The 16,906-nt window shown below is 43.6% G+C and overlaps 1 protein-coding gene across 1 annotated transcript in view; it reads right to left on the bottom strand.

Annotated features, from left to right (window-relative positions):
* Nucleotides 1-16,906, bottom strand: part of LOC142144465 (adenylosuccinate synthetase isozyme 2) — an 88,625-nt gene that overhangs the window by 12,164 nt on the left and 59,555 nt on the right. The window contains exon 12 of the mRNA XM_075203353.1: nt 8,461-8,610. Coding sequence (XP_075059454.1) covers nt 8,461-8,610 — 150 coding nt within the window. The remainder of the gene's footprint in view (nt 1-8,460; nt 8,611-16,906) is intronic.

Here is a 16,906-nt window from a genome sequence, read left to right on the forward strand (position 1 = left end):
TAAAAATTCTATTTTTCTATCTTTTGAACAGCTTTCCAACTATACATTATGTCTGAAAAGTGGGCTTCCACGGTTCTGAGACCCACTGGTATGTCTGCACTGCATTGTATATGTATATGTACCGCATAGATAATATACAGGGTTATCTCAAAGTAGGAAACCAACTACTACGTTCGTAATGAATATATATGTGAACCAGTTGCTCCCACTTCGGTGTCAGCAGTTCTGGACAAGTTGGTCTAAGCCAAGTCACTGACAGCATCAATGGCTGAACTCACTAAGGTGATGTTAGGGTCTAAAAAAGGTACGTGAATTCCTTTTTTTTTTTTCATGCTTCTACACACACCCAGCCCACACAGATCAAATCGGTCATAGGCACATCTTCTCAGATAGAAGCGGCTATGTGTCTGACCCGGTCTGAGACCACCCAGACATACACACATTTTCTTACCGTCTCACAGGGGCAAGCATAATTTTGGTTTTCAGAGTTGTCCAAAGTCAGGACCAGGATATCGTCCATTCCTCGGTAGAGGATGGCTAGTTGCATCTCGATTTTCTGACAAAAACATTGTTAACTCTGAAAGTTCCACATCCCTCTCAGGATGGTTAGTCTCAGCTTAAGCATCAAACACACTAACCCTTGCGGCCCTGGGCATGGTGTCTGACCTTTGGCATTACGCCAAATAAACTATTACATTGGCAAGATTCTCATCTCCTTTTCCTCTCCGGGCAGAGAAAAGAATTAGATTGGAAGGAACCCCTGGGGTTGACAACCTATTCATTGTGTGGGTAAGGTTGACAGTCTATTCATTTATTCTGCTATTCCTACGTAGGGTAGGCGCCCATGGAAGGTGTTCTCTGATAGAAAGTATAATCTGGCCTCCACTCAGCCTAAGTGTCGACACCCAAAAGGGTTTTAGCTGGGTTTTCAAAAAAACACCTATTCAGCCATGGTCAGATTAGTTATCCAGAGGTATTCTACAGGACGTTCCAATAATGGAGCTTCTCAAATTTTGCAGAATTCCATTGTAGTCGCCAGGGACCACGGAAGGCAAGAGTACATCTCTTACCGTCGGCTCCACTAGGCCACGTCTAGGACTGTCTTAAACCCCTCCACCTTTCTTCCGGGGGTGAGGCTCACCATCGCGTACTCACTTCTTGGCTCCCATAGGAGCATATAGTTACCTTCACAGGTGCAGTTATGTGAGGAACTTATATACCTGGTGGTATTCGAGGGTTGGGGCATTTTATTCCTACCTCTTGCTGGCCCACAGATGGATCTTTTCATTCCATTTAAGCTGGCAGTCCCTCAACAGGCAGGCCTGCAATCTCTTGTTTCTGATGTTTCACTACGCACAGTCATTGCAGGTAGTGAACAGAGGGAGCCCCTGCCCTCAATATGCATCATAGAGGTCTTCTTACAAGTACCAGTCGGGAAGGGGGCACCGTTGACTTTTTCCCTTTGGCGGTACAGAAATCTCAGTTCCAGCTCAGGGGCCTGCCTTTTCATTCTGCACATTGCACCTAGTGTGGCTCCGAGGTTATGGCGGTCATGGCAGGGCTACGGCGAGTCACGATAGTACCCTGTCTGGCGGACCACTTTCCGAGGGCTCCGTCAGCTCTCTCTCACAGATAGATCTCCATCCGGTTCCTGAAAGCACACGTCTGAATGCAGAAACTTCATAGGTCCCCACTCAATCTGCCACAGCAGGTACGTTTAAGACCTCAGCTTTTAACCTGGGTCCCACAGGGTCTTCCTACCAGAGGAAAGGACCCTCCCATTTCAGCGCAGGGAAAAGATACGCCTGGCGCAGAGAGAAATTTTCTCTTCTCAGTTGCATGAGGCTTCTGGAACACACAGTACCAACGTACAGGGTAGACTTGTTTACATGCTCTACTCTCGACATCTCCAGAGCAATATTCTCTTAATAGGAGCTGGTTCCCAGACTATTGGACTTGCAGATCATCACTCTGTCCAAACCCCCACATGTCTATCTCTCTCACAGTGGTTGGTCAAACAATCAGGAGTGAGGTCTGTCGTTCACCAGGTCCTGGACCCCGATCCGGACAGGCTCTAGTCTGTTAGATGGAAGCAGATTAATAGGAACATTAGAGTTCCAGGGTCTTTTTGGGTACTCCTCAAGAAGACTGTTCTTTCAATCCGGTGCTCAGGGTTCACAGGATGAGGCGTCATGCCCAGTAGGTCCTGATCAGTAATACTCTAGACCAGACCTGGGCAAACTCCGGCCCACGGGCCACATACGGCCCGCCAGCCTTCCGAATCCGGCCCACCGGGTCTGCCCAGGAGATTTAATTAATTTTGCTGCCAGCCACAGGTTCTGGAAGGGATACGGAGCTGGTCGGCGATGCGCGTCCCTTCCAGAGCATCAGATCATCCCGGGGCCGGATACAGCGTAATCCCCTGCGCTGCTGCGTAGGGAGAAAGTGCGCACTGTCCATACACCTCTCCCGCCGCATTCACAGCAGCGCCGCGGAGGAGAGCACAGAAGAGTATGGAAGAAGACAGTAAAAAGGTAAGTATTACTGTTACAGACAACATCATGCCGGGTGCAGCAGGGCTGAGGGGCAGCACGGCATGATGCGGATCACCACAGGACAGCGGGCATCATGCCGCGCTGCCCCTCAGCCCTCCTGTGCCCGGCGTGATGTTGATTAAAGATGGACAGATGGACGGATAGAGCTCTGGTATAGTGGGGTAATATCTAGGTGGGGGTTCCTGTCACTGTGTTTTATGATGGTGGTACTGTGGGTCACTGTTTTTATTGATATTGGTACTGTGGGTCACTGTTTTTATTGATGGCTGTGCTGTGGGTCACAGTTTTTATTGATGGAGGTGCTAGTAACTTGTTCTCTTCTGTTTTTTATCTCTTCCCAGTAAGTTCTCCTGCCACTGCCATACTGCTAGTTGTCTCGTCCTCTGCTCCTGACCTTCAGACACTCTGCTTAAATCTGCCTAAACGTGAGTGATACCACCTATCATAGGGGATACTAATTTGCTGCCCATTTTGCCGGCACTGCAGTTACTATTGTGCTTCTCTTTGTTTGTTTACATCGCTAGCTGCTCCTGCCCCCCAAAAATGTCGTCTCACATAAAAAAAAGGAAAGTTGATTCTGAATGCCGTGTTTTCAACAAGACATGGACTGCTAAATATTTATTTACGGAAGTCAAAGGCAAAGCCGTTTGCTTAGTTTGTGGCACAGTTGTCGCTGTGTTGAAAGATTATAATCTGAATCGCCACTATGTGACCAAACGTGAGGATAAATATAGGAACTTGTCTGACCAAGAGCGAGCAAAGGAGTCGGAGATTTTGCTATCCAAGCTGCAAACTCAACGAACACTTTTTACAAAACTTAGCACACCCAGAGATACAGCTACCAAAGCAAGTTATCTCATAAAATAGCTAGACGAAGTAAACCGTTTTCTGACGGAGAGTTTATTAAAGAGTGTTTGGTGGACTCTGCTGAACTAATATGTCCAGAGAAAAAGGATGCATTTGAGAACATCCCTCTGTCCCGGCGTACTGTGACGAGAAGGGTTGAGGACATTGCAGGAAATTTGGAGTTTCAGCTGAAGAACAGAGCAGTTACATTTTCCTTTTTTACCCTGGCTCTGGATGAGAGCTGCGATGTACGAGGCACTGCCCAGCTACTTATCTTCTTACGTGGGATCACTGCAGACTTCAAAATAACGGAGGAACTGGCAGCCATGCAGTCAATGAAAGGGACAACAACAGGGATTGATTTCCTAACAAAAGTAAATACCTGTCTAGACAAGTTGGGACTGAAATGGGACAAACTTGTAGGTGTGACAACAGATGGTTGTCCAAATCTGACGGGGAGAAATGTTGGACTTTTGAAGAGAATGCAGGATAAAGTTACCGAAATTAACCCTGAGCAGAAATTGACATTTTTGCATTGTATTATACATCAGGAAATGTTGTGTAGGTCAGTATTAAAAATGAACCATGTTGTTGATGTTGTAACTAAAACCGTTAACTTCATCAGAGCAAGAGCACTGCATGCTGAGTTTTCATTGCGATTTCAAGACTTCAAAAGACTTGAGTGAAATGGACATGGTTTCTTCTCCCTTCAAGCTGCAATGTGGATAATGCACCCAGTGATGTTCAGATGGAACTCATTGACTTGCAGTCTGACACTTCTGGCAGCGCACTTTAGGTCTGTCCCATTGCTTGAGTTTTACTCATCACTCAAAGAGGAGAACTTTCCACACATGAGGAGACATGCTCTGAAAATTCTAGTCCTCTTTGGATCTACCTACATATATGAACAGACATTCTCAGTGATGAAGTTCAACAAATCCAGACACAGATCCTGTATCACTGATGACCACCTCTCAGCTGTCCTTCGCATAGCCACCTCAGATATTCCGCCAGATTTCAGTGCACTTGTTCAAGCCCAAGACAGACTATATATAAGAATCATTTACCTATTCAGTGGGAGAAATCTAATTTGCTGCATTTTATGATGGGCCCTTTATAATGGCCTTTTATAAATTTGGTTCGGCCCTCGAACACAGATCTGATTTTCCATGTGGCCCCCAAAAGAAATTAATTGCCCACCCCTGCTCTAGACAATCAGTCAAAAAATTCCAGGGCTGTTACACTTTGGTAGCATCATGGGGGAACACGTGGCCCGAGAGCAGTGTGAGTCGAGCATGTTATGGCCTGAGCAGAAAGTCGTTCCCATACCTTTGTCCATTTTAAGTGGGAGGTCGAGAGTCTCGGCAGGCAGGCAATTTACCTTGGGGAAAGGTCTCTCCATGGACATGTCCTTTACCCTGGAGTCTTGGGGGCACTTTGGCCATACTTATTTCTCAGGTCACCCCTTTACTGCTCGTAATCTAGAGACCCTTAAGTGTACTTCTATGATGCCAGGATGTTACCTGGAGCTTCGGTCTGGTGCACCTGTCGCTTTTATGTCCCAGGTTCTCATGGGTGCTAAGGAGCTTCTTAGGGAGTGCGGCTTCCAGCTCCTAGGGCCCTTCATTTACCTTGGCAGGGTTTGGTTCTTAGGCATTGGCGGCTGGTGGTGACACCTCCCTTCCGCCTACCTCTGTAGCCAAATCTAAACGGTCGTGGTTTTTTTTCTGCGACGGTTTATATAGTCTAGCTTGGTGCAATGGCGTTGGAAAACCCTACCCTTAGGCCCAGAGGTTCTTCGCAGGGAGCTGCTTGGTTCCTTGAATAGAGCCTGTAAGGCATTTTCCTCATCCGTTCTCCTGGGTCTGGAAAGAGTGCAGTGTTTGGTGTGAATCCTAGAGTTTTTACACGTCCCAGTGCTGGCCCTCTAAGCCACTTTCTTTCGCAAGCTTACTCTAATAGGGGACTCCACCTATGTTCCCGCACCAGGAAGAGGAAATGCTAGTAGAAGCAGTCCTATGTTTGCCTGTTGCTCCATTTTGACCTATTGCGCCCAGAAAGACATTATTTCCACACTAGATTCGCTCCCCGGAAATAGCCAGCCTAGCCCTTTGCTTACACTATGGATGGTGCGTCATCGGAACCACAATATAGGCAAGAATATGCACTACATAAAAATATTAAAATAAAGCAAACAAAAACACACCCACATCTAGCTCGACCGACTTGGGGAAAAAAAAAAAGACATAGGGAAAAGAGGATTTTTACTCACCGTAAAATCAATTTCTCTTACTAGACTGGGGGACACTGATACCTTGGGGAGGGGGGGGGGGGGGGGTATAGTAGGTGGGACTGGAGTTAGGCACTTATAAACTTGTTTGTTTCCCTGACTCCTCCCCCACTATGCCCCTCCTCTGTAGCCGACTTCAGTTTTGTATAACCAAGCCAGGAAGAGAGAAAACGCAATTCAGAAAGCAACACCAAAGACAGCACTACTTTCAGAGCAAGTGAGGGCACGCAGTGTCCCCCAGTGTAGTAAGAGAAATTGATTTTACGGTGAGCTAACGGCTTAACTAACCCAGCGATATCTGAGGGAGCACTCATATAGAGAGCTAACAACATAAGCCCGACATATATACCAGGAAGCACTCATACCATGAGCGAACAGCTTAACTAATTCAGAGAGTCACCGGAGGCCAAAGCAAGCCTCCCGATGACGAGAACTAGACTCCCTGGAAATTTACAACCAGCCAAAGGTGAGCTGAGCATGAAGAAACCGCTTAAGCAAGACAACCTTCCGCTGAGCTAGACAGTGAGCCACGGAAGCTGCACGCTGAAAGAAGTAGGGCGGAGACCCAATTGAAGCCAGCTGGTACAGAAAACCTTTTAAAGATTCCCGAGTGGGGCGTGTGAAATTCTAGGAATTTACACCAATTGAATATAGTTTCTAGCCCAAAGAAAAAAGCTGAGAAAGAAGCTCAACAGCTGAATTGAAGGTAGCAACCATCTCCCTGCAGGGATTCTCTAGCCGAAAAGGATAGCCATCCGACGCCACAGCATCAAACCAGATGATGAAAACAAAAAGAGCCGAACTACGAGATGAGGCCGCTCTGGAACCGGGAAAGGAGGGACGACAACACAAGTCCCCTAAACCAGTAGAACACTGCTTAGCAAGACACACGGCGGACCACCATACTAGCTGGGATGTGCCCCCTCCTAGAAACTCGAACCCCCACGAGGAATTGGACCTGTTAATCACCTGTACACCCCTTAAGTTCTAGGGAGACCCGACCTGGCTATGAACAAATCTACCTGAGTGTCATTAGATTGAGAGCCGATAGAGAAAACAGGTTAACATGTGAAAAGAACCTGGGCTCCCTCTCAGAGAGCCCTATGACCTAACCAGGAGAGCACAAAGGTATTACCCTGAGGTGATCCACTCTACCTGTTAAAGGATTGATTGCTAAGGCATTCGGCCCTCAATAATAATAAGTTGGTCTAGCTTGGCCCATAGTATGGCACAAGGAACACCCCTCCGACCATACACAGGTCGACCCTTATCCTGCGCATTAGGATACGGGAATTGCACAAGTGCTACAAATATGCAACAGCACTGCATTTTGAGACCGAATCTCTACAGGTTTTCTAATTTTCTGTACAAGAAGAACAACAACTGACTCACTAATAAAAACAATGTGACTAAGCACCACCCGACAGGTAAATTAGTGAATCAGTGCAAAGGGGTGCTATGCACGTCCAAAACAATGAAAGCAGCCTTCCTTGATGAAAATCTCCCTGTTGAGACATGGGAGATGTTGCAAATAAGGATAGCCAAAGATACAAGTAGAAACTTGTTATCCTATTTTGCAAAACAGAAACTCCTGTTACTGAAAGGAAATTCTGCCAGGAGCATTTTTGGAACTGTGTAGGAGAGGAGTGTGTTCTTCGGTAGTAAGCTACTGAAAACCCCAATCTAGAATTTAAGGCATAAGCCAACGCTTCTAGTGTGGTAGAATAAGCGAAGACCTGGGTAGGCTCAAAGAGACCCCTTGTGAACCCAATAATGCAGCCCTGCAGCTTGCTGAGAGGCTGCAAGTATAAAATTCTGGCTGAAAACGTCTAGCTGTAAGCTAAGCGTTGGGTGTAATAAATAACTTCCACCACCAGGGAATGTCCCCAAACCTATGAATGTTTACATGACTGCCACAGTACATAAACTATAACCACCCCTGTAAGGCAAAGCCTGACTCGGGACGTGGCACCCTGACCTCAGATCAACAGAGAGGATCAAAGGATTGAACACGTAAACATCATGGCCTGGTGTTGCTGACATAAAAAAAAAGAAAGCACACCTACCGCCAGAAACCTTTGGATACTCATTTGTAATAGTGCAAACTGAGAGGTCCGATACTGGAACGTAGTCCTGTAAGCATGTGGCTAACTATAGGTATCATGGCTGAATAGCTGTATGCCTACCAGCTATGATGCTGCTGGTGAATAATCCTTTATAATCCATAGCTCTTAAATTACCATATCTTTCTCCTGCAGGTACTGTCTTGCAGTCATTGGAGGTGACCCTTGGATGGCAAACTAATAAGACATTTAGGTTTTAAAATAAGAACACAAATGGTTTGCTGACTGGCACCCAAAGTTCACCTGGGATCTTCTTATGACTTCAGGTAACATCATCCATACAGCTAGGTTGTGGAAGACCATTTATATGGCAATTTGGGGATGCTGTTGCAGTCAATTAGAATCTTAAACTAGTCCTCTATGGTAGGTGCTTTAATAGCACATTTGTTTATTAGAGTATGCAGGGGACAAAAGTATTACAGGAATAGAAGTAATTTTTAAAGACGCATATTGCATTTATATTTGTAAATCACTAACAATAGTGACCTTGTGATCATCCAGTGTGATTTTTTGCTTTTGTGAAGAAAATGTTAGCAGATAAATTATTTTTAAACTGGATACAGGAATGTCAGTTCCAGTACTGTAGAAAATCAATTAAACATTCACTTGTACACAGCAAATTGTCAATACAGAAAATGATACTTACTATTAACACCAAGTGCTTCTTCTATGAAATGAACATATTTCTTAGCGTTCTCAGGCAAGTCATCTAACGTCCTAGCATTGGATGTATCACTTTTCCATCCGGGGAGTGTCTCATATTCAACCTCAACTCTGTTTAAAACTTCTTGATTTGCTGTAAATGGTGGCCAAGGAAAATCATTAGGCTTGATAAGAACTACAAAAGGGATAGTGTTCTAAACATATAGGAACAAATTTAATTAGCTACAAGGTTCCCTAGGTACCGTGCACATGTTTCTGCACACAAAAACAGCAGTTACGGCAAAGCACACCTCATTTTTTGTTCAAGACTGCAAGCAGAAAATTAACGAAGATCATTAAATAAACATGTGATGCTACTACAGTACCTCAAGGCTAACTGAATCAGCCCCATAGTGACTATAAAAAGTATTCATCCCCCTTCACTTTTCACATTTTATTTTCTTGCATCGTGGAATCAAAAGGGATGTTGGCAATCTTCTCACAAATGAACACAATATATTCTGCACGTAATAAAAAGCCTAAAGTTGAGTACACACCAATACAATTATCGCGCAGATTACACAATTCCCGACTGTTTGGTAAGATATTACAAGAGTGGGTACACTCCCAAAATCATGTTTTATCATAGCAATACACATTACATCTGTTTATTTGGTTTCATAAACTTCCTATAAATAATGATCAACGATGGAACAATGTCTTTTCAAAAGATGGATATGAGAGATGACACATGAATTGACATCTTTCAGTTGTTGGGGAAATAGTTACAGACATTGCATAGGTGTGTACCTAGCTTTATAGTGGCTATGTAAAAAAAAAAAAGTTTACATAAGTATTAACCCTTTTGTAAGATACACCCAAATAAACCCAGGTGTCAACAGAGGTCACATAATTAATTGGAGTCCATTTTTCCCATGGAGTAAAATAAAGTTGCACCTGTCTGTTAGAGGTCCAACAGTTGGTTACTGCTTTTCTAAACAAGCGCATCATCAAGACATTTATATCAAACTGCTACTGAAAAGTACCAGGATATAAGTTAAGTTAATATCTCCCAGAGCATTTTCAAGTCCACTGTACAGAAATGGAGGGTATAATGCTTAACTACAAATTGTAAAATATATTTGTTCGGAAGGTCAACAAGGGCCCTAAGGCAACTCTGACTATTGTTCATCTCTGCCATGGAAGACCTTTAGAGCAAGTAGCAAATTTTCACTTTATAGCCAATGAACACTCTTTAACCCTTTATTTTAGTCTTGTGTGTGCAGGAGACCTAACATTTTCTGTAAATATAAAGAAAACTATTAAGGAGAAAAAAATAAATCCAATAAAATCTTGCTTAGACTTTGCCATGAACCATGTGGCAGACCCACATACCAAGTGGAGGAAGAATAACGAAGGATACTCTTTGGGCTCAACGCTAGGCCAAGTTTAGCACTTTACATTATTGCAAGAACACTGCTTATGTGAAGCATGATGGTGTAGTATAATGCTATGGTAATTTTCTGCTTAAGGAACTGAAAACTCGAAAAATATAGGGCAAAGTGGATGGAGCAAGACAGACAAATAGACAGAAAATCTGCTACATTATAGGTGAACAAGCACAAGATATGCAACATGAATTCAAACTATTCTCCTTTTACAGTGAAATCACAGTACAACCACCACATTACTGAGGAATGTGTTACTTGCTTTGTAAGCACTGGTTGGAGTCAATGTGGTAGGTAGCCAAGTCACTTCCACAAGCAACAGATAACTGCTCCAGTAAAAAAGGGGAACATGAGTGTGGTGATGACCAGACAGGTTTGCCACTATTCAATTATTAGGGGGCGAATAGGGTAAAGAGAGGATTTTTACTCACCGTAAAATCAATTTCTCTTACTACATTGGGGGACACTGCGTTACATTGGGGTATAGTAGGTGGGACTGGAGTTAGGCAGTTATAAACTTGTTTGTTTCCCTGACTCCTCCCCCACTATGCCCCTCCTCTGTAGCCGACTTCAGTTTTGTATAACCAAGCCAGGAAGAGAGAAAACGCAATTCAGAAAGCAACACCAAAGACAGCACTACTTTCAGAGCAAGGGAGGGCGCGCAGTGTCCCCCAGTGTAGTAAGAGAAATTGATTTTACGGTGAGTAAAATCCTCTTTTCTCTATCCTAACACTGGGGACACTGCGTTACATTGGGGAGCTACCAAAGCTGTGTCCAAGGGCGTGAATGCTCTGGAACGGCTGTGCGCAATGTTGTGTGTCCAAAACCCTGCATTTGTGAATGCAAAGGCATGCAACAAAGAAAACAATATGCAGCAGAAACAGACGCTGCCACTCTGTACAACTGCGCCATTGAATGACACTGTTTTGGCGTACAAAAAGCTGCAACCCTCCTGGAAAGTGCACTGTAAAAGTTACTGGAACCTGCAGAGGGGTTCAGATAGAATGTTGGTCGTGATGCAGTGGCAAGAGACCACCTGGATCCTACCCCGCCTCCTATGCACTTTAGCGCTAAAGAGGCTAAAAGGGCATTAAATTCCTAAACAGGAACACTGTGAACAAGAGCACAAACTATCTCCCGTCGCAGAAACATTACACAAAAAGAAGGCACAACAATGATAAACTGCAATCCCTGTGTCAGTGGAATGCGGGCACTAATTGTCATAACCAATGTCTTGTACAACGAGCCACTAAGTTTCTGGTAAAGAAAATGAGGAAGAGCCATACACACTTTCGCCCCAGATCCCCTACGAGATGTGACATCCAAGGGAGCAGCCTGCATTGAGCTAACAACTCAATCCACTCAGTGATATCCAAAGGATCACAATATATACTGATGCAACAGCTTAAGCCACTCAGCGATATCTAAGGGAGCACTGATACAGTGCTTAAACCATTCAGAGATAAACAAAGGAGCACTCATTCCATGAGCTAAACGGCTTAACTAACTCAGCGATATCTGAGGGAGCACTCATATAGAGAGCTAACAACATAAGCCCGACATATATACCAGGAAGCACCAATACCATGAGCTAACAGCTTAAATAATTCAGAGAGTCACCGGAGGCCAAAGCAAGCCCCCTGATGACGAGAACTAGACTCCCTGGAAATCTACAACCAACCAAAAAGTGGGCTGAGCCTAAAGAAACCGCTTAAGCAAGACAACCTTCTGCTGAGCTAGAAAGTGAGCCACGGAAGCTGCACGCTGAAGGAAGAAGGGCGGAGAACCAATCGAAGACAGCTGGTAAAGAAAACCCTTTAAAGATTCCTGAGTGGGTCGTGTGAAATTCTAGGAATTTACACCAACAGAATATAGTTTCTAGGCCAAAGAAAACAGCGGCTGAATTGCAGCTAGCAACCATATCCCTGCAAGGATTCTCTAGCCGAAAAGGTTGGCCATCTGACGCCACAGCGTCAAACTAGATGATGAAAACAAAAAGAGCTGAACTCCGAGATGAGGCCGCTCTGGAACTGGGAAAAAAAAAGGACGACAACGCTAGTCCCCTAAACCAGTAGAACACTGCTTTGCGAGACACACGGTGAACCACCAGATTAGCTGGGATGTGCCCCCTCCTAGAAACTTTTAAACCCCCAAAAGGAAATTGGACATGTAAATCACTTGTACACCCCCTAAGTTCTAGGGAGACCCGACTTGGCTATGGACAAATCCACTTGAGGGTCATTAGATTGAGAGCTGATAGAGAAAACAGGTTAACATGTGAAAAGACTTGGTATACAGAATGACATTTTCTATAGGCGCTGATGTTAAATCATAGAGGTGTATGACATACATAAGATAAAATAGAATAAAATTACTTTATAAAAAATTGTTGTGTGACATACACACAAAATAGAGACTAAAATACAGTTGAGGCTCAAAAAAAAATTTGCGTATCCAGAAAGAGGAAAAAGAATTGAGAAAATGAATGTCAATAATAAAATCCATATGTCCCCAAATCATATAAATGAAGTTCCTATGGGACATCTATGTGTGGTGTAGACCGGACATCCAATTTATCATGTAGTATCCTCTTCAAATCCTCAAGATCCTCATCACATCATATGTAAAAAAGAGGAATAAAAATTCCATAGAGCATTATCCTTTTAAGGATTTTTATTGGATATAGTAATAAAAACAAATATGTATAAATCCTAGACAGGTATATTGGCTGCTTACCAGAGAAAGATGTTGATCAATACACGTAACAAGATCTTTAGTTCAAAACAAGGAATGATCCACCGCATACAAATATGATCGTCAAAACCAAAATATACCAATGCGTTTTGACCCTCAGGGGGTCTTTTTTCAAGGTGTATAGTAGGAAACAATAATTGACCCCTTTTTATAGTATCACAAAAAGGGCCTCTCCAATAAACTGACAGCGATAATAAAAGTACCAAAAATCGGTATCTCAAAGGATATAAATATGTCTCCTCTTATTTAGCTGTTATAATTCACAGGTCGACCCTTATCCTGCATTAGGATACGGGTATTCTATAAGTGCTACAAATATGCAACAGCACTGCATTATGAGATCAAATCTCTACAGGTTTTCTGACCCCCTGTACAAGAAGGACAACTGACCCACTAAAACATCATTGTGACTAAGCACCACCCGAAAGGTAAAATAGTGAATCAGGGCAGAGGGATGCTATGCACGTCTAAAACAAGGAAAGCAGCTTCCCTTGATGAGAATCTCCCTGTAGAGACAAGGGAGAAGTTCCGAATAAGGAGAGCCAAAGATACAACTAGAACCTTGGTATCCTATTTTGCAAAACAGAAACTCCTGTTACGGAAAGGAAAGTCTGCCAGGAGCATTTTGTAACTTTGTAGAAGAGAGATGAGGGTGTTCTTCGGTAGGAAGATACTGGCAACTCCAATCTAGAAGATAAGGCAAAAGCCAACGTTTCTAGTGTGGTAGAATAAGCGAAGAGCTGGATAGGCTCAAAGTGACCGCCTGAGAACCCAATAATGCAGCCCTACTGCTTGCCGAGAGGCTGCAAGTATAATATTCTGTCTGAAAACGTCTAGCTGTAAGCTAAGCATTGGATGCAATAAATAACTTCCACCTCCGGGGAATGTCCCCAGACCTATGAATGTTTACCTGACTGCCAATGTACATAAACTATAACCACTCTTGTAAGGCTAAGCCTGACTCGGGATGTGGCACCCTGGCCTCAGATCAACAGAGGATGAACGGATTGAACACATAAACATCATGGCCTGGTGTCGCTGACATAAAAAAAAAGAAAGCACACCTACCGCCAGAAGCCACTGGATACTCATTTGTAATAGTGCAAATTGAGAGTTCCGATACTGGAACGTAGTTCTGTAAGCATGTGGCTAACTATTGGTATCATAGCTGAATAGCTGTATGCCTACCAGCTATGATGCTGCTGGGAGAATACAAACCACCCCATTAACCCTTAATGTGAATAAAGGCTAGAGCACTTCTGTCCGAGAGCCGCTAGATAAAACCCTTTACCAGCCCCTGCTCTGTGTACGAGGACTTCTTTGTCTGCTCCCGCCGGGGACAGCAGAATAAGAGAACTGAAGAGCCACAGGATTGGCACCAACAGGGATTACTTCCCTTGTATTGGCTCTGGCATTATGGAAGGTGAAAATATAGCCAGTCTATTACTGTTTACCTGGTCTTTGTCAAAAGACAGACACCAAGTCTAAGATATGAGGAAAAACATTTTCCCAACTAGGGTGTCACTAAGGCTTAGGTTGAAAATTGAAAACCAAGTATAGACTGTTTTGCAAATGCGAAAACTGTGTACAGTTTAAGCTGGGATTATCCACCTCATGAGTGTAATCAGCAGGAATATTCCTCGTTAGTAAAACAAGATGGAGATAGACATCCTCTGGTGAGGAATGAACTACATCCTTATTCTGACTGTGACAACAGCCAAAGATAAAATCCTGTCCATCTGTAGAAGATGGTGAACAACAGCATCTTTGTCCGGATGGTTTTATCCCTGAACAGCGTAATGCCGCTTCTGTGTTAGCAGACAGATATAAGCTGTGTGGGGGCACAGTGTAAACATGTGTAGAAGCATGAAAAAGGGTATACTCACATACCATTTCGAACTTAAAAATCACCTTAATGTGTTTGGCCACCAGAAGCAACAGTGATTTAGACCAGACCTGTTTCTGCGAAACAGCTGACACCGAAGTGGGAGCACCCTGTTTGTAGACCCTAGCCCCACAGTCTGTGCCGATGCATTCGGGCTAGGCTGTGGAAAAGATAATTTAAAAATTACATTTCGCACATATATAATGTCCCTCCTATTTCCCAGTTGACCCGTTAGAAAACAGAAGGAAATGGTAGACAAAGTAACAGGAAATAAGATTATCTAACAATTATTTTGAAGACACATATAGATATATACTTTATATATATTTTGAGTGTGCCAATCAGCGAGTATTCTTCTCCTGGAAGACTTACCTAATGTAACCTGATAAAACATCAAGAAAAAAAGACACAGAATAAATCTGTTATATATATATATATATATATATATATATATATATATATATATATATATATATATATATATATATATATATATATATATATATATATATATATATATTACCTGTTTAAAAGATAGAAGTGCTATTAGGGAAACTGAACCCACAACACCATGTATTCAAAACAGTGTATATATCAGTTGAGCCACAGCTTCCGATGTACACATACATATATACATTTACGCACACATATACACATTGCAATACAGACCAACCAGCCTACCACGGGATAACACTACATTAATTATGTGGCACAAAATGAATATACAGAGCATATAAAACAGTGTGTTTATTACCCCTTAGGTAATTCCTGAGACATATCGCATATCTGGAAAACTGTATAAAAGTTAACCAGCCACAATAATTGGGAACACAGGCTATAATATATATATGGAACTCCCTTTACCAGACGTATGGAAAAAGTCCATCCACAGTCACCATATGGAATATTATACAGATATGTATTCCCATATCAATGTATATCTGCCTGAAAAGCAAAATATGTCACAGGAGGATAGGAAACTACCAATATTGTCAAATAGGTAATCCTATAAAATACACAGCAGTCACAGGATCCTGAAATAAAAGTCCTGACTGTGTGGCAAGCAGGCTGACAATCGTTTAGAAATAGAATTAAAAACGATCCAACATTACCAGGTGAAGAGAGGCAGAGTCGGGAACAGCATGCACTGATGTGTGTGCTCCAGATCCAAGATGGCCACCATCCGCGGCATTAGGGAGAAAGAGGGGGAGGTGTACTCCCCTCCTTTAACATGGCCGCCTCTGCTCACCGCCGATCAGCCCATATACAGGATATGGCTGCAGCCGGGGAAAGTGAGAACCGCCGCGATGCCGTGCCCAGGGTGCGTGCGGTCTCGCTGACAGCTTCATCGCCTCCACAAAGTGTGATGCTTGTCCTTCTCCCCCACTGCTCGTTGTCTAGGGGCGGAGGAAGATTGGGGGGGGGGGGGGGGGGGGAGGGAGGCTGCCGGCAAGTCTGCGGACGGAGAGGAGAGGCTGAGACACCTTCACTCCCGCCCGCATCATAATGACTCTCATAAACATAAGAGAAACGGATTTACGTAAGTATAAAAATCACATTTTCTCTAACATCCCTTGGGGGACACCGGGACCTTGGGGACATCCCAAAGCTGTCTCACGAGAGGGAACGCTCAGAAGGAACGGCCCGAAGCACCTTTCTCCCAAAACTTGCATTCCTAGAGGCAAACATTAAATCTGTAAAACTTTGTGAAAGTGTGTACAGAAGACCACGTGGCCGCTTTACACAATTGTTCACTGGAGGCACCATGGCGTGCCGCCCAAGAAGCACTTACAGATCTCGTAGAATGCGCCCGTAGATTATCTGGGACAGGCTCCCCAGCCCCACTGTAAGCCTGACGGATAACAGCCGTAATTCACCTAGCAATGGTCACCTTAGAAGCTGGCTAGCCTCTTTTGTGAGCATCATAAAGAATCAAAAGATCCTCAGTTTTGAGTAATTTCTGAGATCTTTTAACATAAATTCGCAAGGCACGCCCAACATCAAGATAACGAATAGACTCATCGTCATCGGGAGAAGAATCCGATAAAGCCGGAATTACAATGTCCTGATTCAAAGGAAACTTAGATACAACCTTAGGAAGGAAAGAGGGCTTGGTTCGAAGAACTGCTCTTTCCTCATGAAAAACTAGAAGAGGAGACTTGCAAGACAAAGCAGCAAGCTCTGAAACTCTGCGTGCCGTAGAAATGGGCAAAAGAAAAAACGTTTTCGAAGTAAGAAATTTGAAATCCACTGTATTCAAAGGTTCAAACGGTGGATGCTGTAAAGCCCTCAACACCAAATTCAAATCCCATGGTGGAACTGGAGGAATCTAAGGAGGTTGAACATGGAGAACACCTTGAATG

This window comes from Mixophyes fleayi, chromosome 3 (assembly GCF_038048845.1).
Source record: "Mixophyes fleayi isolate aMixFle1 chromosome 3, aMixFle1.hap1, whole genome shotgun sequence".
Taxonomy (NCBI): domain Eukaryota; kingdom Metazoa; phylum Chordata; class Amphibia; order Anura; family Limnodynastidae; genus Mixophyes; species Mixophyes fleayi.